We start from the raw sequence: 23,209 nt of genomic DNA on the forward strand, positions 1-23,209 counted from the left end.
AAAAAGAGAGCCCTCAAACCAAGTTCAACCTGTCAACAATGTTTATTTAAAACAAATAAATCAGAAACATATTCAAGCTTTATTAAATAATATAATTTCAAATCAGTGGATAACTCTCTATAGTAACAATATAACTACCAGTACAAACATTTGTATAAAAATATAGTTTGACCATACCATATGTGTACTAAAACAACAGTGACTAGTTTCTGTTTTGTGTTTTCCAGGTTCTATGCATAGTCCTCTGCCAGTGTGTCAAAATAGTTAGTGTCTGCATAGAGAAGGAAGCCAGAGAACAAGCTGTCAGCCCAGCCTGGGTCAGCAAATAAACCATTCTGGTCGTGGTAGAAGATCTCCAGCCACACCTCGTCTTCTGGGTTCAGGTACATCACAGTGGAGCCAGATGCTATGTCATGGTTCCCCGTGTTGGCATCGAAGGTTTTGATGCGATACTGACCATTCTGCACCAGACCAATGGCCAGGTGTTTGTTGGCCAGTGTAATGTCATAGGAGAAATAATAAACGCCTGGGTATGCGCAGATATACTTTCCCGTCTGTGGGTTATAGTGTCCACCCTCATTAAATAGCACCTTGTTGAACTTGATGGGGATTTTTTCTGGAGGGTAGCTGCTGGTGATTCCCACAGAGAAGGCAGATTTAGGCAGCAGGCTGCCGCACTTGCAGATTCCTGCAGTTCCACGTGGCCCTCTCTTGCCCTTGTCCCCTTTTTCTCCGTCAGGCCCTGGGGGACCTAGTTGCCCCACACCTCCGTTCTCTCCCGTAGGGCCTCGTTTCCCTGCTGGACCACGATCACCTCGGCCTCCAATCTTACCTGTTGGGCCAACTCTGCCCTTCAACCCTGAAACAGACAAATCATGCTGGGATGATCATTTGTGCACAGTTATTAAAGGAATGATTCGTTGTCAGTCATATGAATCAGTTTCTGTTCTGTTTAACCTGACTATTAAAGGAATAGTGAATGGAAACACAAAACCCTATCCAGTGCCATGTATTAAGTCACCCTTGGAACACAGCCACCTTGACATTTGAACAGCACAGTTTTGGCTCGATCCGTCCAAACTATCTTATATCCAGTTGACTACATCCGTACAGTAAACACCCTAGGGAACACTATGAATCACATACTGTATGTTTGTGTAAGAGCAGTGGGCTATAAGGAATGTCTAGTTTCCGATGAAGGTGTGTGTCTGAATTCCTGTTCCCACACATAATGGAAAACACAGGTGAGTGACGTTTATTTAGCACTGACAGGTTTATTGTGGTTCAGCCAGCGTAGATGATATCAGTGCAGTGGATCTGCTGGACGAGGCAAACCGACGCAGTGCTTCCAAATACTTTTGCAACTTTATGGCAGCTTAACCTACATGATTTTTTTTTTTACCATCTGAAAAATCCCTACCTAGCTGTGAAAAACCTCGATAAAGGGTTTGTATTGAATTATCAATCTCAGACTTGTTTTTTTTTTGACCATGGAGAATAATTCTTGACCCTTCGGAACATGATAATATATATATTCGAAATTCAAGCTTCACTTCAGTGGCACCCCACTTACGAATAAAAGCTCCCCAGAATATCTAGTAAGTGATCGATGAGTTAAGAATGGTTTTCTATTGTTTTCTGTTGCTTCTTAGGACAATGTATGTACAGAAAGGGTAGTTTTCACTACACTTGTCACATTGAAGCCTGCAGTAGGTGCCATTCCACACAAATCCAGCACAGTTTCTCTGATGCTTCATTTCATAACCATGCTACTAATGTCCAGGAGTCTTTCTGTGGAACTCTAGGTTCATTTTTCTACACCAGCTGTCAAGTAAAGGAAAACTTTTCTGTGCCAGCTATCTCTGGCACAGAGTGGTGGTAGTGTTTATTTTTCTGCACACGTAAACTGATGCTGTATCCGTTTATGTTTCATAATATACCTGTGTCTCCCTTTTCTCCCTTTTCACCCTTCCTGCCATCTCTGCCATCTCTTCCTGGGATACCCACATTCCCATCAGCTCCCAGGGCCCCACTGGGACCAGGTTTGCCAGGCAGGCCCGGTGACCCGGGGACACTGCAGATCAGTCGTGGTGCTCCTTTCAGTTTGCTCTCAAACAGCTGTCCAAAGACACAGTGGCACAGACAGACTACTCCCATCAGCACCCACATCTTCAAATCTGTAAACGCAAACAATTTTTTTTAGAATAGAGAAATTATTCTATGTTTTGAGGACATGTCTGATGTGCCTCACTTTGATATTAGAAAAAACAGAACAAAATAGTTTTGTGTTTGCAGATATTCAGAGCAAAGGGGACGGATGAAAAGCGAACAATGAAACAGAAACGCTGTGTTTGGGTGCCAGAGTCTTGAACATGCTCTGACCAGAAATGGGAACCTGTTATCAGTTGTCACAATGCTATAAAACACTTGTGTTGTCATGGGCGCAGACAGAACAAAAGCATATCAGTGAATCAAATTTTCGATTAAGTGCAGCATGAGGCCAGATGTGGCTCTTGTAATGAGAAGCAATTGCTCTTTGACTGTTGTCTCGCGCGCTGATGTTCTCATCCACCACATAACTGCATGTGAGAGACCTCTAACGGAACCTTTGTCTCTGTTCCAAGTCTTGTTTTTTTTTTTGCCAAAACATTCCCAAGTTCTGACATAACATCCAGCACAATATGTGTCAGGGGAACCAAATCATGAAGCAATGGCACTTGAGCAGGCAGAAACGGTGCACATTTACGATGCACTGAGAGAAAGGCAGAGACATGATCTCAACATGCGAAATAGCCATGGGTTCAAAACTAATAACTCTGATGGGAATCTTGCAGTGGTGAATGAGGGACTACATACTTATCTCCACTCTGGCAACCTGTCATGCTTTCCATAGTGATGCCATCTCTGGAATCTTACCAACAAAATGTGTTCTTCTCCAAGAAAATCTGTTGGGAGTTTGACTAAATGCACAGAACGGTTTTGTGGATGCACATGCTTGTTCTTTGTTTCTTTGCCCATGTGGGTGTGAGAATGTGAGCTTTGCATCTGCTCTTTGGCCCTGGCTGTCTCTGATAAGTGGGGGCGTCGGAACATGTGTGTCAGGTTTACAGAGAAGGAACATCCCCTCGTCTCTCTTTAAAAATAAGTGTGTCTTTTTTTTTATTGCAACATGTTTTCCTTGGCATCGTGCACTCGGTTCGTCCATCAGTGCAACATGCCAGCACATCAGACAAATGATGTGAGTACTACGAGACAATAAACACAATGAGGTAAACAGGAAGTACATCCAGACACTTAGCGCACACAGGCAACATGAACAAGTTGCTCTGTGAAACACACACACACACACACACACACACACACACACACGTCATCAAGTCAGTGTAGCATGTTTTTGATTTTTAGGTTAATGAACTGGTCATGGAGCCAGTGTGAGGTCCTGTGAGAGAGAAACCCCACCCGCCAATTCCGTTCTGCAGCAATGATGTCAGCATTAGTAAAATGGCTATTATTAAAAAAAATGTTCCTCTTTTTACACACACAGGGGTTTGTACGTGAGCATGAGGACATACAGTGAATGTATGCAAAAAAATCTACTCGCACACACAGATACACACATCATAAACTTACAAGCTACATTTTAAAAAAGAAAAAAAAAAACATTAATTCCAAAACATAGTCATTTTTCAAACTCTGACGGCAGTGGTTCTTTGTTACTGAATAATGATCTTATAAAGACATTAACGTCCCACTAGGAACTGTGTTCTCATTGTGTTCTCCCAGTGAACAGGTGGAGCATTCAAATGAAAAGATTGTGTTTGGATGTCATTCACTAAAAATGTCTGTGTCCACTTTAAGCAAATGCAGCCTCTGCCATGTCCTCTAGGTATTTGTAATTAATGTCAGACTCAAGTCTCACAATAATTCCTGAGGCAGTGTATCATTGTGGGGGAAAATAGACACATTTTTAAACATCAAACTTCTTTCAGGGAAAACATTTTCAATATATTTATATAAATGTGTGTAAAACTACACTTTGAGACCATGCATGCGTACATGTGGTTACAAGTGTACACAAACAGTGACACAGGCAGACAGGTATTTGCAAAGTTATTCAAGGTATTCACTCTGCAAGCTCTACTGAAAATCTTAAATACATCAGTGTTTCTATAATGTAAGACATTTCTGTTCCTTTTTTGAATGAAAGATGTTCTGTGATAATCAACGAACAGTACAGAGATATGTGACCAGTGTTCTTACCCCACAATTGGCAGCTGTTCATCTCCGAAGCTGATCAGAATTGTCACTGTTGAGTGTCTTCGTCCTATCTGCTCAGATTCCAGTCTTTCTGATGATTTGGCCCCTTGGTTAACATGTTACTTGTCCTTTTTCTGCTGTGCTCTCAGACATCTGCGTGCAGAGCTCAGCTGCTCATTGCTGACGGTGTCTTGTAGTGCAACAGCAGCAGCCTGGACTCCATCCAACCCTCCCTCCCTCCTCCTCACCCTTATCCACTCCCTTCCCTCTCTGCCACATAAACTTCCCAAGGCAAACAACTATCATCCAGGCAAGCACAGTATGTGCGTACACAACCAACTCCATTATGTCATTGATGAAGACTCTTTAAATACGAGACATCCAGCATAGAAGTCAGCAGCTTGGATCATGTACAGTGAGGCTGTTAGTTGTTGCATGAAAAGTCAGATTGATAGATGGCAGAAGTCAGTTGTGCCTTGTTGACCTCAGTGTTGATTTCACTTGTATTTCTGACACTTGCCCCTAGATGGGGCCAGAACTGATGTGTAGAGGCGTGTTGGGGGACTTGTGACCACATATGGTTAGGTTGAGGTTACCCTTGTAGATACCATCTGAAAAATATGTTTCCAACATCATAATGATATATTAACACGACTAGTTATTTGAATAAAGCTATTATATCAGCTAAATGTGCATGTATAAATTACAGATTAAATGATGTAAAGAAGTATTATCAACAAAATACACTAAGTATCAAAGGTAAAAGTACTCATTCTGCAGACAATGCAGGCTATAATTAGCCAGTTCAGTTAGTTTGCTAAACATTTTATAAATATATAAATATATATAACTATTATTTGTATATATGCATAAATGTTAATAATTAATCATCTGAAACATGACAAAAATGCTGAAATGGCAAATATCTGCGAATCACTGGTTTAAACTTTATGTATTGTATTTAATAAGCATATTGTGAATTTTGGTAATAAAATCTTAATCTGCAAAGCAACAGCAGGTGTCAGATAAATGTAGTGGAAGCTTAAATAAATATATTATTATTATGTGAGCACATTCTCCTATTATTCATTCATGATTTTGTGTGTTTCCTTCCAAACACATGCAGCATGCAGCAGCCATGTTGTTTCCAAACAAAATGGGTCTTTATTCAGGAAGTGAAAGAAAAAAAAGATTGTAATCAACACCCCATTTAAATACAAAACCAACAAAAATAAAAATAAACATGATATTAATTTTGCATATCAAAGAACCATTCAGTAATAATTACAATCCAAACACCTCATAAACCACTTTTGTGAATCTATACACAAACTCTGATTTAGAAATTAGTCACTTTAACAATAAAATTACAAATATTTAGCTTTAAAAATAATTAAACTCAAAATAATATCTTAGCAATTAGCATCTTAAATTTATATATAGTGTATTTCCACATAAAAATACAAAATAATACCAATGACATTTAAATATGAAAAAAATATTCCAAGAATTCTGCTACTATTAAATGAAACAAAACGTGGGATAAAACAAGATGAAATGAAATAGAAATATGCATGAAAAAGTCTCTCCTTTTGTTAGCAAAACACTATCCAAAATAACTACAATCATTTACATCAGTACAAAGATATCTGGATTTAAAAATAGTTGCAATGAAAAAACGGGGTTTATTTTTCTGACAGTAAAAAATGACACTGTGGATCAGAAATCTGCAAAATATGCAATGAAAAAAATAAATCTGCATTAAAAAGGTTTACACTGTAGTTCTTACTTTTATACAAACATTAGAAACAGTATTGCACATCACAACACAGATTCGAGGTTAGTCAGCCTTTCAAAATGTGTTATATTCAAGTTTCAGAGCATCTACGAGGACAGGCAGCTGGGGCCTCGATGCAACAGGGGAGAATCTCAAGTGTCTTCCAAGAATATAATAAAACCTTCATGTTTCCTTCCTTCAAATGAAATGTGTCATGTGTATCAAAATAAGATCAACTGTATATCAAAAACTTTGATGTAGTTACTAATGACATGATTCTTTGTCTTTGAACAGAACTTTTGGACATAATTAGCACTGGGGGGAAATAAATTGTATAATAGTCCTATTCAAATAGAAAAATACAATCAAAATCAAATAGTTTTTTTTTTTTTGTCTACAAAAATAGTGAAATAAATATGATTTTTACAAAAACAAAGACACATACAGAAGAAAGTAACAGTGTTCAACATAGAAAATAGAACCTCACAAAAACAGCACGAGTCAAGTGTTACAGGTGACGATATTCAAACATGTTTCGCATCATGAGAACTAAAGCCACAAGGGGGGACGACGGGAGCTTACTTAACTTAACTTTCACCTCCACCGCTCTCTGACTCCCGGTCCCCACAACATCCAGACTACATTAGAATATATTAGAACATATTGGATTCCTGCTCTACTCATACAGAATATAGATAACTTAAGACCACTGCTTCACGCTACATCTTAAATAAGTAATCATGAAAAAATAAAATTTAATAAATCATTTGTAGAATCATAAATAGGTGGAGGTTTCAGAGAATCTGCACTGAAATCACTTAAGGGGGGGTGGATAAGAAATCAAATGAGTGGGGATATAGAAAAAGTAGTGCATAATATATATTATAAAAAACATATTGAAGGGCCAGTGATGGGTAAGTAGTTGACACAAACAAATTAAATTATATGACTCAACTATAAGCAAATGAACTTAGAGTCTCAGTTTCATTAAGGTTTTTGTAACAGTACACACTTGACGCCTGAACACCGATACACCAGGGCGTGGAGCACAAAAACCAACGACGACACGAGAGCGACACACTTGTACAGTACCAAATGGACGGCTGGGCCACCGTCCTCACAGAAAGATTGTCCCTAAATAGTTTTTTTTTTTCTTAAAGAGTAATTCAAGGGTCACGGTGGAAATCAAACAGACAAACAGCACAAACAAAGAGAGGAGAGCTTCATCTTTAGCACGCCAAGAGACCAAGTGTCATCGTCCTCATCATAACTGAGCCAGAGTTTCCCTGGATTCACAGAGCCGCAGCCACACAGCGTGACTGTCATTACAAAATGTCCTAAGGATGATTCCTAACGCGACCTTCAGTCTAGAGGCCCACGATCCAGTCTTTTTGTTTGCATTTGGTCTGGGAGGGCGGTGCTACTATCAGATTAACCTTTGGAAGCATACAAAGATGCGGGATAGGAAGGTGTGAAGGCAGGAGTAATTTTGATGTTTGATTTCTCCTCTACGTCATCTGTTGGTAACTAAACTAGAGCCTCAGTCTACACTAGAAACAGTCACACAGCACAGGGACGACACAAACACAAACCACTGAACACCACTCTGCTTCTCGACAGGAGTTTTTTTTTTTGCCATACAGGCCATCATGTGTCACAAAATGATGGCGTCCACTAAGTCTACAGTAGAACCAATATCACTTTTTGTATCATTAAGTATGTAAACAACAGATAAACATCAATGCATGCAAGTTTAAATATGTTTTTTTCTTTACTTATTTAGCTTTGTCTGATTTTTTTTCCCTCTTAGGCCTCTGTAAATGATGGTCATGCTACTCACTTTAGACTTTTATGTCTTTTAATTATGACTTCAGTGGTTTGTTTTTTGTTTTTGTTTTTCTCACATATATCCTGCATGCTATTTGTGTAACTAAGCCTATTGTCGCAAACATGCACTTTCCATGGCAATGGGGGCCATTAGTGGTTGAGTGCATACTGCATTTCATTTTACATGATTCTGGTTTATAAATGGCATTAAATATAATACCTACACATTTATTCATATATATGTATATATAGCAGCAAAGCTTCTAAAATAGCTTGTTAAGTATAAATGTTGAATACAGTTAGCAGAAACCAGATTTAGTATTTTGAGGTATCACTCTATGGGTCAGTATGAGCGCAGAAATAACCCTATCATATCATTTTTAATAAACCCTCTAACAAGAAGAAAGAGCCCATGGTAATGTTACAAAACAACCGTTTTTGTTTTGCGGCAGAAAATGTGTCAATTTTATGCGTCCTATCTTTTTGCTACCTTTGGTTAATGGCAGGCGTCAACATTAGAGAATCAAGGTTTTCCCAGAAACAAGTGTGCACTACACGCACTGTAGGGTGGCTAGCAGCAGACAAACAGACAGACGAGCTGCCCCCATGCAAAAACATTCCCATATCTACTTTAAATCTCACATACAAAAATAATAATAATAAAAAAACCTACAAAAATCAATCTCTTTTTAAATCTCCTCTTAGAAAAGATGAAAGTACCACAAAAGAGTTGTAGAGTTGTCAGAGCCTGAGATGTGAGGGGGGTTTTGGTGAAAAACTGAGGCTTGTGGTGTTTGGCTGCTACAAAAGATATATAGATATATATAGTATATACTGTGTTACGTACTCGATTATACTGATAGCTTAGGAGAGCAGGAGTGGCAGAGCGACACTCTTTTTGCTGTTAGCCAGTGTTTCATTTCCCTTCCCTCTGACTGTGTCACCATGGCTGTAGTCACATCTCTAGTTCCAGCGGAAGTGAATCTGGCGCGGGCGGTCAGCTCCCTCTTTAACCAGGGGCTTGTGAAACTCTCGTCCGGCGCGGGAGTGGATGTTGGCCCAGCAGAATTCGCAGTAGTACTGCAGACAGGTGACATTAGCACAGAAAAAGGGAGCAAATTTCCCTCCACAGCGTGCACCCTGACACTCATCACAGAGCTGATCATCCAGGACGTAGGGCTTCACCTCCACCTGCGTACACACATTTTAGAGAAGACGAGGAAAGTGCATAAATACATACAGTAAAAAACAATGTGTACGTTTATGAAAGGCCAAGGCTTGTAGCAGCAGACACTAGGAAGGAAGCTTATTCAATCAGCCCTAATAAGCTTTCGTCTTAGTAACAAGCTGCTGTGGCGAGGCTGCTGGCACACACACACACACACACACACACACACACACACACACACACATACACATCCTAATGATGACTGAGTCATACAGACTTTATGAAAAAATAGGAAATTTGGGAGGCTGTACCCGCTTGTCAATGTCTCCGTGCTGCAGCTGGACGAATCTCGCGCTGATGGCAGCGATGTAACTCTGTTGATTGGAGAAGGCCACTCGCCCCGCCCCCTTGGGGTACTTGAGCTCTGGATCGGTGTCAATACCTGCGTAGCAGACTCCGCCGTAGAGGCGATCCATAATCATGGCCAGCTCAACTAGGCAGAGAGTGAAAAGGAAAGTAGAAAAAGAAAGAATATATATTTAGATGAGTGAAGGGATCAAAGAAAGTTGTGGGAGGATGTGAGAAGGTTATGCTACAGGGGGGGGGACAGAGTAGGGGAGAAGCTGTCAGATTCATGTCATCAAACATACAGCTGATGCTTTATTGCTATATGTACCAGAAGTCTGAATCTAAAGGCCTTCCTAAACTGATATGAAATTGCTCAAGGAAAAACAAAGGCAGTGTAATTACTTGCTCTCAGGGGACGAGGGACACCGCCCACAAAAATGGTCTTGCGGGGATCGAGGGGCTGAGATCCGTCCATCACAAAATCACTGTCGCTCAGGTTCCAAGGTCGAATTTGCACCTGAAACAAAATTAAATTGAACTGTAAATCCCCTCCCTCTTTATTCAGGGAAACTATAATGGCAGCACTGAGTCTTTTCAGTGTGAGCTGGTGCTGCTGAACTCACAGGTTTGTCCTTGATGGTGGGGCTGGAGACACACAGGTAGAGCTTTCCATCCTCCTCCATGCAGGCTTCAATCAGAGCCTGCACTGAGCTCTCCTCCTGGAACAGCAGGAATGCGTATCCTAGGAAACACACACACACATTCACAGCCTCAGTTTGTGCATTAAACACACAGAAATAAAGATTGTCTAACAAATGTCCTCACCATCAGTATTTAAATTATGCCTTATTTATTAACACCATAACTTTATGGTGTTAATAAATAAGACACTGCATCCCAACTATTCCGTTAATAAGGTTTAGAAGTCATAAATGTGCGTTTAATATGGAGGCTGGGTGCTTTTGTTGATACCTTTAGGTGGAAAGTAGGATTTGCTCTCTGCTTTGTGTGGCCAGTCCACCACCAGGTGACCAAAGCGGCGGAAGCTTGAAGTTATTTCATCTGAAAGAAAGTAGAAAAAAAGGAGAAGAGAAAGTTAGAATAGAAGACAGCAGTATAGTGCAGTCCTGAAAGACTCATAGAGTGAGTTATAGTTGTCCTCACCTTCATCTATGTCAGGGGGCAAACCTCCCACAAACACCTTACGGGAGAAACGCTCGATGCGTTCCCCGTTTTGGTGGGGGTAACAGTTGGGGGAGCCGAGGACTCCTGGTACACCCTGGTTGCCGTGGCCATCATCGAGGAGATTGTCATCAATAGGGAAGAGGGAGGAGCGGCCTGGTGGATAAAAAGAGGCAGTTAAGTCTACAGCAACTGTCAGGCATTCACACACACGCAAGCAGAAACACAAATCACAATCACAGATTTAAATGCAGTCAAATGAATCTGCCTTTTATGGGACTGTATGCCTCTGCTGTAACAAGGACAAATGCAGAGGAGAGTCTGTCTATAAAATAATGTTTGTGCTTTTAGTGCAGTTTTACATTGAGTGGTTGTGAAGCAAAGCACCAGCATTAAGTGAGGAACTGTGTGTGCTCCACTCTGAGCGGTGTGGTAAATAAAGCAGGTGTGGAAAGGCCAGCTGTGTGGAACAAAGCTGTTAATAACATGGCTGAGCAGTATGGAGAGTGTTGTTGAATGTTGAATTAATAAATAGTTACAAAATAAATAGTAATATGAATACATTGTTTCATGTATAAATGGAACAGTGGTTTGAGAAATATTTTAAGAAATTACTAAAACTCTACTCAGACTAGATTTTAGATTTAATTTCACATTTAGTTATATGCTTATATTTAAAATGCTCTTTTTCAAAAGTCATTTTTTTTATTTCATAATGACATTTCAGATGTCCCCCTGCATCTTTTTTACCTGGAGCATAGACTGTATAATAAATAGTGGACTGAGCCACTGTGATGTCACCCACTGGGGAGTGGACTACAGTTTTGAAGCATCAAGTTTCACATTATGGCTGTCGCCATCTTGCTTCTTTGAAGCCAGAAGTGACCATATTTGAATGAGAAAGTAGAGCTGGGGAGGACATTGCTACGCTAAGCATATCCTGCTTTATTGTCTACTTTACTCTAAATGGGAACGTAATTTACTAAATGAACATCATGCTGTATGGAAGAAGACTTGAAACTCTTGAATGACACCATAAAATCACTAATGACTAAATCAAGTGAGAAGTAGGGTCATCATCTCATAAGCTTCCATACAATAAATCTTCTTTTTGATACCATTTTTGGAAATTCTGGCCATTAGAAAGAATAAAGGTTTATAGACTTCTTTCAGACAGAAAGACACATAACTGTGTGAAGATCAAAATAACAGGAGCTAGCTAACACTGCTAACACTGCTAACACTGGCTTTTCAGTCAGCTGCTGATGCTTAGGTTAAGGCTTAAAAGCTAAAGAGGTTTAGATACAGTGTCTGTGGACTGCTTTTATTTACAGCAGCAACCCGCAGTTAGTTGATTCAGAATAACTTTAGCACTACACCACACTAAGTCTGGTAGCAGTTTTGAAATAAAATGCATCATCATTAAAAGTGACATTATGAAATACAACGTGATACGAAATAACCGTTTTTGGGAAAAATGCCATTATGAAATAAAAACAGACTTTTGGAAAGGTGCGTTTGGAAATAAGAATGTGTATAATGAAATCAAAATGATCCAATTAAACTGTTATCATGAAAAAGAATGATGAAATAACATTTCATAATAGAGTCGAGTTTTAATAATTACTTTGATTATTTCACTAATTATTGGCCCATTTATATATTTGACATTTTATTTATATGTCTTTTTTATTTCATGTCTTTTTATTTGAAGACCGGGGTTCCATAGAGCAAAGGCACAATTGCCACAGTGCTTGAGATAAATGAGACCAAACCACTGTGACATCATGCATGTCTGCATGCTAAAATAATACAGTCGTTAAGTGTTTTGTTTTTGTTTTTGGAAAAGCAGACTATAATTTATTGGCAAATATTTTAACTTAACAATCGTATAACATACAAAAAAATTTTAAATAGAAAAAGTGTTCCTGGATTTAAACACAGAAAGACAATTTGAAGTCTGACTCCAGGCCTCAGTTTGGTATCCATTCAAGCAATAAAGCATGCCGCAAGAGAATAAGCCACAAGGAAAAAGACAAGCTGTAGAAAGCTGAGTTTACCTCGACGTCTCCCATAGCTCCTGGCTGCATGTAGAAAAGTACAGAGGGCAAGTTTCAGCTATGCAGACATTTTCAAATAGTGTGTGTAAAAGTATGTAACCTCTATGGCCCTCTATCTAAAGTGTTCTCTAATCACCTCTTTATCTAACAACCTATCAATTTATTTTTGTTAAATAAGCTGTCAATCAAGAAGAAGTGCACTGCCTTCGGACAGCTTAGCTTAGATCCTCTGGAGACCCAGAACAAGATTTTTTCCTACATCACGTCTTTGGATGAAATAAACATAATAGCAAAGAAACCCAATATATCCTTTGTTGAGGACATCAAGGCAAAGTGTAAACATCTGGAGTTTTGCATTTATATGTAATTTTCTACATTGCGTAATAAAACACATCAAATAAATATATAAAAATGCCTGATGTCTTTATAGATGACACATACAAAAGCATTTCCCGGGTGAGCAAAATCACTTCACTGCTCTAAAAACTCATTGAACTACGCCTTGGACACTTTCTTCTTTCCATAAAATACGGCAGATCTGATGGAAGCTATTTGAAAACCCAAGAAAATAAACTTGTCAAGGTTCAACTCCACATGTTACATCACTGAAAAGCCCTGGATGTCCTCTGTCAGGGACAACAAGCCTCATCTCAGCAACATGTTTGGCCTCAGAGACATGAGCCAAACACGGGACAGAAATGAATGTCTGAGTTCTGGGTCTCAGGAGGAAACAGCACCCACCAGCAGACAATAAAAATCAAGCTCACAAATATCTGCAAAAGCTGTCTGACCCAGATTTGTGACCTATCGAGACTGTTATAAAACAAGATTTTATGTCCACATGTGAGGCAAAAGAAGGGTCTGCAGGACAGCAATTATTCTAAGAGGCACTGAAATGATTTACATTTTAATGAAGGGATGTCACAAAATCTGTTTGTGGTGCATTCAAGTCCTCAGGTGAGTGACTTAGTATAACAATGGAAACACTCCTAATCATGTGAGCGCTATCACAAACCATTAGTATGGTAAATTTAAGGTAATTGGGAGAATGCTACAGCGATGGTAACATTACAAAATATAAAATATATACAATGTTCATAGAGCCCAGGGTGGCACTACATGACAAATGACGCTTTGTGCAAATACACTGTATGGATTTGTGAAAGAAAATAGAAAACAGATTAATAAACACTGGTAGAAATTCTCTTCTCCAGGCCTACCACATGTCACCTGCTACTGTGACCCTATTGTTCACTGTGTCTCGTGAGCGTGTCAAATGAGGCCAAAGAGTAACAGTGGAAGCATCATATGAGCTGGAGACACAGTTGTCCTGATGCTTCCACTGTTACTCTGAGGACTGTTTCATTTTCAGTTTCAGCTGGATGGAAACACAGAAAATCTGCAACAGAGGGAGATGATGCTGAGAGATAATTACCATTGAGCATGAGTAGGCCGTCAGCCCCGGGGTTAGGGCATCCCACACGGCCTGACATGAGAAATAGACACACACGTCATATACACATACACACACACAGACACACACAAATAGGGATGAGACACAGAGCAGATGGAGAGGACAGGGCGAGGCCAATGTGTGTACATGGGAGTGAGAGCACACACACAACCACACACACACACACACACACACACACACACACACACACACACACACACACACACATATAACTACAATGTCTGCCTGTGAATGTTACAGCAGCCTTCTCACATGTCTACAGCGAGCACTATGCTCAGCCAAAGGAACAAAGCTGTCCTCATCCCCGAATATACCTTGAGTTGATATTGCGAGAAAGGGAACTAAACTACTATTTAGACCAAACTAATACTGAAATAATTTTGGTTGGTTCTCTAAAGGGAAATGCTTTGTTCTGCATTAAGCTCAGCGTCAATGTCATTTTTTAACACATTTTTATGGCTCGCCTGCAAGCCATTTTGTGTTTATATACAAATGTAGATCATGTACATATCATATCTGCTGGCATAAGATTTTGTTTGTCGAAAAACAGGTATAGGCTGTATCTTGGTATTGAGCCCAATATGGGCTTGTATTGCTGTCTGTCAGTGTTTTTTGATTCTGCCGTTGAATGAAACCCAAACTCAGAAAATGTTCAAATTCAACATAGAAGAAAATGTACTTATGGATTTGAACTGTTCAAGCTTCGTTGGCTAGTTAAAAATAGTTTTTAAAAAAACTTGCAATGCTGCAGTTTTTGCTTACTGAAGTCCTGTATTTCGAGGCAGCTATTCAGGATATTGCACACTGTTGTGTTAGCTGTGGCAGTGCTATAAATGGCAGAGCCTACCCTTGCAAGCCCTCCTTCCCTCTCATCTCCTCTCTTGGCTGTCATGCACAGTGTGTGGAAGTGTGATCACGTCTAAAATTAGTCTAGATCCCCCTCTCTCTGCTGTGCACACTGGCCCATGTCCCCTCCATCTGCTCCGGCAGGGAAAACAAGAAACTCGCCCAAGAAAGAAGGGCACAGGTTGGGTCCTGATTTTAGCAGTGTCTTTAAAGAGACTACAAATTAAAAAAAAAAAGAAACCTGCTCAGTGATTTTGCTGCTTCTACGCATGTGCCAGTGTTGTTATTTCTGGGTCACATTTTAAAGTGAAAGTGTAGCCAGCCTGTGAGGCCGTAAATGAGCCACAAGCAGGAGAGGACGGTGAGAGCGGTGCAGTTATTTGACACTGCTCCTCTGATGTCCAGCAGCTGAGCCCAGTAGGCCAGGACAGTGTCACCCTGCAGTACATTCCCTGCTTGCTACTGCCAAACCCTGAGGAATAATTCAAAAGAAACCCCGGACTATTAATACATCTTCTAGTTAAAAGATTCCGAGTCATGTGTAATATGCACACGCCTGCTCTGTCAGAAAACATCTGTAACGAAGAGATATCCACAGCAAAAGTACCACCATTTCTCTCCTGATCTCTCTTCCACTCCTTGCTCAGCTCTGTGTGCTGCCCAGGTTAAGTAGCAACAGGATCAGAGCTGGAAGGTCATGTAAATGTGCAGCTGGTGGCAGAATTATCAGGCTCTCAGCGGGGGAGAGAATAAGCTGGTGTGTGGAAAAACAACACAGCTCTGGGAGCAATGGGGCTGTCACTCCCCTGCACCAAGTCACCCTGTGTGATGTTGTGGCCTCCTTGCTGACCACGACCACCCCGCCCTCTTCCCAAAACGCAGAGAGAAAGGGAAAGGCAATCTTACCTTTCATCGGATCCTGCTCAGCTCGCATGATATCAATCAGGGAGCTCTCCAGGGAGTGCATGTTGAGACTGTCGTACATTCTGGAGCGCTCCTGAAAAACACACGCGTGATGGTTTAAAGTCAGAGCTAACAAAACAAACACACCTCCTGATGCATGTCTAATTCCTCACGTTTCTAACACACTTTCATGATTTGGCTCATAAATAACAAAGCCTCTGAAGTGAGGGTATTTGGCTTACCATGTAAGAGATTTAAGAGAGCGAGTGGCTCACGCTCGGATTAACATTCTTTCCGTATTTATTCACTTTCACAGTCTGAAGGTATGTTTGTGAGCAGCCTATTATATAGGACGGATTCCCCAGGATCTCTGGACTTGTTCCCACAGACGTACAGAGACAGAATGGAAACCAGAACCAGAGGTTATGAGCTCATCAGCGGGCCAGTGAGATAGTTCTTTTTAATGACCAGCTATGACAGACTCATATGGTAATATTCTGGTGACTAGCACACCATGGAGTGCCTAACATACCTTACCACACCCATAATAATAGCAGATTAAAGGTCAATCTTTCATACTTTACTGCCCTTTGTTAGTTTAGTACAGTAGTGACAGTAATTCATTAAACAGAGAATGAAGAGTTGTAAAATGCTCTTTTAATAGACTTTTAGGCAAGGAATATAATCCAGTAAGCTTACATCTTCCTTGCGCATTACCTGTTTATGAGTTCATCGGTTCATCCAAAACGGGTTGCCAGACATTTGAATCGGTTTCTCATCCATATTAATTATTCCACCCTTGGAAATATCTGTCTCTGATAATTCTGCCATCACATTAATATAATGGAGCCCATCGTCAACAGGGGCAGTTTCTTCTGTTAACAGAGAGGATTGTGGAATATCCAGAACAATGGGGAAAGGCACTGTGCTTTAAAGTCATCAGTCAGAACTGGATGTGTGTCTACAAAGAGACTTCACTTGTCTGCCAGTATGGATCAGGGGGGATATTGTAACACGTACAAAAGTTCAACATGAGAATTATGGTTTTAGGTGGATATTCTCTTTTACTTTAAGTATATAGTGTTTCAGGCTGATGGTATGCATTAATAACATTTCTGTATTATTTTAAGAACTGTCTTACTGAAAGTAGAAGCGACTCTCCTATCTTCCTCAGTCTACCTCTGCGTGATGTCTAAAACATGACACAGCAAAGATGTGTCACTGAGTGCCAAACATTAAACAGAAAGGAAGGAAGGAAAAGACTTGGAATCTGAAAAATTCTGGGTCCGAGACTGTTTATGGAAATTAACAATCCATGGAGTCAGGCCTGTTTCCTGGAATAGGAAGCGTTGTACTTCTTGGCACTGATATCACTAATAATTGGAGCTCATAGCAACAGTATTACCATTTGGTGACACCATTATTTAGGTTGTATCATTATTTTAGCCAGAATGAGTCACAGTAATGAAAATGTTTTCTGTTAGAGGTAATTAAAATATGCCATTATCCCTATGTGTGTAGACACTCCAGCAGTAATTTATTAACAGAGTTTCAGTTTCATGACTTTTACTGAGTATTAAATATGTGTCATTCAGGAAAACGCTGCATTACAAACTGTACTCTCTTTTTGTGAAGAAATACACTGTTCAGTACAGTAATACAATCAGTACAATAAGTCTTATGTGAACAGTGAAGAGTGGAATGCCCTTATACATACAGCCTCACCAGGCAGTCACTGTTTTCACACATTAATTAAAACCTTATTTAGCTACAAATACTGTAAAAAGTAGCATCAAAAATTATAAACTACAGATGCATCGCAGAAAATGAAAAGTACTCCAGTTAGATAACTATAAAACGATTTAAATACTGTTCCTTGCACAAATAATCATAATTATTACCAGTATATATTCTATACTTGTTTATGATATGATATATACAGTTTATTATTGAAAAACGTTGTATATGTAGTATGATATTGTGTGTATTTTATCATTGAAAATAAAATGCATTAGAGTCCATGCAATTCTGTCTGCAGTGACCCTAATGCCAAACAAAAATGTATTGATATGTTATTTTAGCTAACTTCTGATTAAATGCACAAATACCAAATGAACCACAAAGAGACACTAAGTTGATGTCAGACATGGCTAAAGAAAACCGGCAGTGAGGTAGAAAACCAAAAGAATCCGAGGGGTATGATCGAAACATGACCAAATGGTGAAATGTAGACCCTATTGCAGCCTTGGGTAAGAAAGTAAGAGGCACTAACTGTAGGTAAATCATCCAGAATACAATCCAGCAGCATGTATTAATTATCACTTACAGACCTGTCAGCCTCTAGCAGACTTCTGAGAAGACACACAACTTATGGAAACTATAACACGGAATAAAATTAGAAAAGAACTTCAGCAGACTTGAAATAGATCTCACCTACGAGATGTTAGTTTCCGGAAATGAATTCAGCCCAGCCCCCACTTTGTTACACCTTTAGTAAAACCTGCAGAGTGAATCAGTTCTCACTCCCCCCACCTGATTGAAATGCTAACCACACTGGCTCTTTTATGGTAATTTACATCTACACATGTCTATGTATGTCTGTGCTTTCAGTCTTTCTAGTGATAAAAACAATTCTCATTCCCTTTTAGTTTCTATTTCAACAAAGTAATCTCATCCTGAAACTCTCTCGGGTGCACACACACAAACAAACACACACCTCTTCATCATTCTCTCTGTCCCATTTCTTTTTCCAGTCATTGGGTATGCCTCTGTTACTCGCTTTTTCCCACCTTTAAACCCACTGATTCTCACACTGTAACACAAAAACAAAACCCACCCACTTGCAAACACACACACAAACACCCCCCAAACCCAACCAACACCAACCAGTGCAGTAACAACCGAAAACATTTACCTGCAGGGGCAACAAAGTGTTGCTGTTGCTGTCTGTGCGAAACATGTTCTCCTCTATCCAGGACTTAGGCCCCAGTGATCCTCCAGAGCGTGGGAACTTGGGGGGAGCGATGACGTTGCTCGAGAAGGGCTTCTTCAGGGGCGAGACGTGACTGACTGAGCCAGGCACGCCCATGCCAGTCCCTCTGCGGTGGTCCCGGCCCCAGGACATCCCCCCGGAGCCCCAGCCATTCCCCTGGTGACCGCCCCATGGAGATGGCTTCACCATAGGCTGCGCACACAGAAGGTGTGGAAAGATGGGTGGTTAAAAAGGCTATGTAAATTTTTAGTCAGTTTTTAGTATCGATATATTATTTCAATTTCATCCAATCCGGTCTTTCTATCCTTTCTTTTCTCCCTGTCAGCCACAGCCTAGCTTGATCTGCTCCTGTAGCGGGTGGGTAGATAAGAAGATTTAGGGCTTTAAGACTAATACTAAGTATCCCGTGCGCTGCGACACCGCCAGTGTAAGTTACACACACTCTCTCTCTACCTGGACCTTGTGTCCACTCTTAAGCATATCATACATTCAATCGCATCATGCTTAATCTTGAATGCTTTCACGTGAAAATCTTACACAGAGGACAGTCTGTTTCTCACACACTCAGAGCACAATGTGATCTAAATTCCCTTTCTCTTTGTATCAACTGCAAACAACTACAGCAGGTCAGATAGTGGTGTGCTTGAGGAGTAGTTTTTATTATCTAAATAACAGGATAATCTAAAGTGCTAAAATTGAATTTGCAGAGGTTGACAGACTTGAATTATGTTAAATGTAGCTGTTTTACTCTTGTACAAAGCAGACATTTAATTATTTATTTATTTTTAAACAACAAATTATTTTTAAAAATACGTATTTTTTTCTGCACCTTTTTTATTGATTCAATTAGTTTCCTTTTTTAATTTGTTAATCCTATGACGGTGGGACCAACAGGTTCTGATTATGTTTGTGGGTTCTATGGAAATATATTTACATAGCACTCTAATCAAAGCATGGGGTTAAAGGTCAGTGAAACAGCAACACCATAGAAGCACTTTGAGCACACCCAGTCACACACACGCTCAAAAACACACACACACCCAATGTGCAAATCACATGAGAAACCTGAAGCCGAGGGCTACTAATGCATGCAGGCCCCAGCACTGCTGCATAAGTTGAACCTTCATGTGAGCCTTGCTATTGCTGGTCTTTCCACTGGATCCCCCACTGTCTGCCAACACACATAGCTAGACACACACACACACACACACACACACACCACAGAGATACTAGACGTATTCATTTCACACAAATAAACATCCATTTAGGACACCAAACCCTGCAAGCCTTTGTATTCCCACTGACTGAAGCACAAGACAGGGGTGGCCCAGTGCCATGTGACTGCATCCCACTGCCAGCTTCCAGGAGAGAACAACAGCTAGATTCAGTGATGCTCCCTTGTTCCCCTGTTCACCCCTCCCTCCCTTTCCCTCAAGAGTACTGACTTCAGCCCTTGCAGAGGACATGACCAATGCATTATGAAGAGAAAAAGACGGTTTATCCTTCATGTACACACACAGAAACACACCAATAAGGCTATGCTTTATCTCTGCAGCGTCACAAGATGCTTACCTAACCTAAGGACATCCTAGTGGTTGCTTTCACTTAGAATTATGGGCACCTGACCAAATAAAAAAAGGATGGAGCTATGGTGGGCCTGTGTATGGCAGTCAAAGGTAACTAAGGGATAAATGAGATGGATATCTCCTGCGTCACCTTCATGTGATTTATGTGCCCTACAGCAACTCACCTGATGTTGGTTGTAGTTGTTTCTCTGCTGCAGAAAGGCGCCCTGCTGGGGATGCATCTGGGGACTGACCGGGGACCTGCGACTCTGTGCCTGCTGAGGGACGTTTATCTGGGGCGAGAAAGGACCGCTGAAGCCCTGCACATTAATCCCGGCGCACGGATTAGCTGACACTGGCGAAAAACTCTGGAAGAAGGCCGGGTTGATGGAGGAGGGGATACCTGGGTAGAAGCTGTTGTCAGAGTCCGCGCTGTTGGGCATCTGGTTAATGGCGTTGGCGTGGATGGGGTTGTTGATGGAGTTGGGTGCGGGAGGGGGCGAGGAGCTGGTCTGGACGGACCACGGGGTGCCGAACCCGGGGAGGGAAGATGAAGACGAGCCTACGCCGGCGCTCTGCATGTCCTGGGTGGGGAGGTTCGGGAAAGCGGCGCTGAGACCTCCGGACAACATGTTGCCGGTGCTGCTGCTGCCATTGCCATTTATATGGTGGGCGATGGGGGAGTCCATTTGGATCTTGTTTGGGTTTACGGAAGTGGGCGATGGCGACGCAGCATCAGCTTCAGCCGCTTCCAGTGGAGAGCCGCAGCCTGGGCCGGCAGCGCGGTGCTCGGGCTGCCTCTGCGGCAGGTGAATGAAATGTCCCGGGGGTGGGGGCGACTCTGTGGGACTCAACTCAGTGTGCTGACTTAACTGCTGATGTATTTTTCGGCTGTGCTGAAGGTCACAGAAAGACTGCGTCGGGCAGAAATGATCTCGAGTGAAACCGGGGAAAGCTATCTTCTGGTGTAGACGGTTGTAATCCGGTGCGGATGAGCTCAGCTGGCTGTCGCGGTTGTCGGTATGGTTCGGTTTCTTGCCGGATTTGCTGACCGTGCTGCTGTTGCTGTCCTTCTCCTCGGTTGACGGGGGTAGTTGCGTGGTTGTCACCCCCACAGGCTCATCCTGCATGTTTTGCTGATGCGCAGCAGCTGACAGGAACAAGCGGCGCTGAAGGGCGAACCGGGACGCAACTGACCGCAGGAAACCGGCAGGACGAGGCGTAGTATCCGTCAGCCGGCTAAAAGACACCGAATTCTGCGTTCAAATGAAGCAACTATGTGCGTTTAAAGCTGTAATTTAACCACCGTGTCTAAGTGAGGTCTCTTTAATAGGAAAATGTCTGTGAATAGGTTGTAGGCGACAGGCAGAGACAGAGAGGAGGGGGTCCGGCCTGCGCTAAGAGTCGGCTTGTTCTGGTCGTATTCTCTGTTTTACTCGGTTATATTATCATCTATCTAAAGCCCGAGATATTTCGGCCTTGGAGTAGGCTAGTTTAGCCTGTGCGGTCCATTCCTGTCCGACCGTGCTACCCCCTCCTCTGGTTACCGGGCTGTGCTGCTGCTGCGGCAGAGGATTAAAGATCCCCGACTGAATTACGTCACGGCCGCATCACGCCTCGGTGCGCCCGCCTCCAGGCTCGAGCCCGAGCTGCAAAGAGGACCGCATTGTTTACGTCATTTTTTCATTATTCATAAAGTGCAGTAGGCCTACACCCTCGCCAAGCCCCTGGAAGTAGCCTACTGTAGGGCGAGTGGCACTGTGGGCCGAATTACAGCGAAACTTCTTAAATAATTCTGTGGAGACCTTAGTGAGGCTGTTTCTCATTAATGAGGTTGTTATGACCCTATAGTTACCCCCCCCCATAGCATCATACACAGCACTAGGCTATTATCTAGGCTAAAATGATTTAATAGTTTTGTCATATGTGTGTCCTATTGTTCATTAAGTTGATTAAAGTTAAGTATGTTAAGGCAGCTTTGATTTTATTTCTCAAACTCGAACACATTATAGATGAATCTTCTTATTCAAAGCCAACTGAAGTCCTACAAGATCCGAAAGAATGAAATCTCAGAACTGCTCTTGTAATTTAGGGCAAAATTATTTCGCTAAAAAGTCAAACATAACCAGACTACAGACCAGACTACGAGGCGTTTGCTTCAGCTTGTGCCCATCAGTATTCAGTCCACAACCATTGTGCGTGCGTCTGCGCCGGCGTCACTTTACGCACGGACGCCAACAGCTAAATATAGTTTTCTATGTCAGCGCGTGTCAAGGGAGATGAATCTTCATCGCCTGTTCTGAACCCAACACTGACGAGCAAGCCTACCGTATGATCTGCCTCATAAATGCCCCCCACCAGCAGCACTGTATGGCTACTGGCAAATTATATTTGAGTGCGGATGAGTGAAGGGAAGGAGTGAATGTGTGTGTGTGTGTGTGTGTGTGTGTGAGTCCTGAGCACGTCACCATCTGACTGGGCTCATTTTGCGTTTGAGGACTGAAGAGATAAACAACAGACGGGTTTATTCACTCTTTTATTCACTTTAAAATTCAAAACAAGTATCAGCTGGTAATTGAGGAGATGCAAATGAGCTTGAGTTTGTACAAAAAGGCCCAGTTAAAGCTTCAGTTGTAGATTGTATTGTGTTGGTCCACTGCCTTTGGTGTGAGCACATATGTTGTGTAACATAGACTGACATGGATCATTTCTCTTTCTCAAGACCGAAGCTGAATAAATCATCACATGCTCTGTGTGTTAATGTGGTTTCTAATGAGGAAGATAGATACCACAGTAGCAAAGCAATGTGC

At 41.5% G+C, this 23,209-nt stretch overlaps 2 protein-coding genes across 6 annotated transcripts; both read right to left on the bottom strand.

Moving 5' to 3' along the window:
* Nucleotides 1-23: 23 nt before the first annotated feature.
* On the bottom strand, nt 24-4,467 carry LOC127350756 (complement C1q tumor necrosis factor-related protein 7). 2 transcript variants are annotated; one of them, XM_051377659.1, is made up of 3 exons: nt 4,261-4,467; nt 2,008-2,177; nt 24-878 (listed from the first exon to the last, which is right to left on the bottom strand). In XM_051377659.1, the coding sequence occupies exons 1-3, from the start codon at nt 4,280-4,282 to the stop codon at nt 231-233; spliced, it is 840 nt and encodes a 279-aa protein (XP_051233619.1). In that variant the 5' UTR covers nt 4,283-4,467; the 3' UTR covers nt 24-230. The 2 variants fall into 2 exon arrangements, with proteins under 2 accessions (XP_051233619.1, XP_051233618.1); XM_051377658.1 differs by having other exon boundaries at nt 24-859; nt 1,941-2,177; nt 4,261-4,462.
* Nucleotides 4,468-5,398: 931 nt separating this feature from the next.
* cpeb2 (cytoplasmic polyadenylation element binding protein 2) lies at nt 5,399-22,064 on the bottom strand. 4 transcript variants are annotated; one of them, XM_051376805.1, is made up of 11 exons: nt 20,585-22,060; nt 18,757-19,026; nt 15,846-15,936; nt 14,055-14,105; nt 12,620-12,643; nt 10,542-10,715; nt 10,350-10,439; nt 10,001-10,119; nt 9,780-9,894; nt 9,341-9,522; nt 5,399-9,052 (listed from the first exon to the last, which is right to left on the bottom strand). In XM_051376805.1, exons 1-11 carry the CDS (start codon nt 21,527-21,529, stop codon nt 8,825-8,827), a joined length of 2,289 nt encoding a protein of 762 aa, XP_051232765.1. In that variant the 5' UTR covers nt 21,530-22,060; the 3' UTR covers nt 5,399-8,824. The 4 variants fall into 4 exon arrangements, with proteins under 4 accessions (XP_051232765.1, XP_051232766.1, XP_051232768.1 ...); XM_051376806.1 differs by lacking the exon at nt 12,620-12,643 and having other exon boundaries at nt 20,585-22,064; XM_051376808.1 differs by lacking the exon at nt 14,055-14,105 and having other exon boundaries at nt 20,585-22,062.
* Between the last annotated feature and the right edge of the window lie 1,145 nt (nt 22,065-23,209).

Source organism: Dicentrarchus labrax, unplaced genomic scaffold, assembly GCF_905237075.1.
Source record: "Dicentrarchus labrax unplaced genomic scaffold, dlabrax2021, whole genome shotgun sequence".
In the NCBI taxonomy this organism is placed as follows: domain Eukaryota; kingdom Metazoa; phylum Chordata; class Actinopteri; family Moronidae; genus Dicentrarchus; species Dicentrarchus labrax.

Bases quoted from the DNA above. Each gene is read 5' to 3' on its own strand.
- LOC127350756 (XM_051377658.1), bottom strand. From the start codon at position 4,282: ATGAACAGCTGCCAATTGTGGG. The intron at 2,178-4,260 runs GTAAGAACACTG...TTGCGTTTACAG, and splicing joins GAACAGCTGCCAATTGTGGG to ATTTGAAGATGTGGGTGCTG. The intron at 860-1,940 runs GTATATTATGAA...TGTCTGTTTCAG, and splicing joins GGGAGAAAAGGGAGACACAG to GGTTGAAGGGCAGAGTTGGC.
- cpeb2 (XM_051376805.1), bottom strand. From the start codon at position 21,529: ATGCAGGATGAGCCTGTGGGGGTGACAACCACGCAACTACCCCCGTCA. The intron at 9,895-10,000 runs GTGAGTTCAGCA...ATTTTGTTTCAG, and splicing joins CCACCATCAAGGACAAACCT to GTGCAAATTCGACCTTGGAA. The intron at 9,523-9,779 runs GTAATTACACTG...CTCTCTGCCTAG, and splicing joins CCCTCGTCCCCTGAGAGCAA to TTGAGCTGGCCATGATTATG.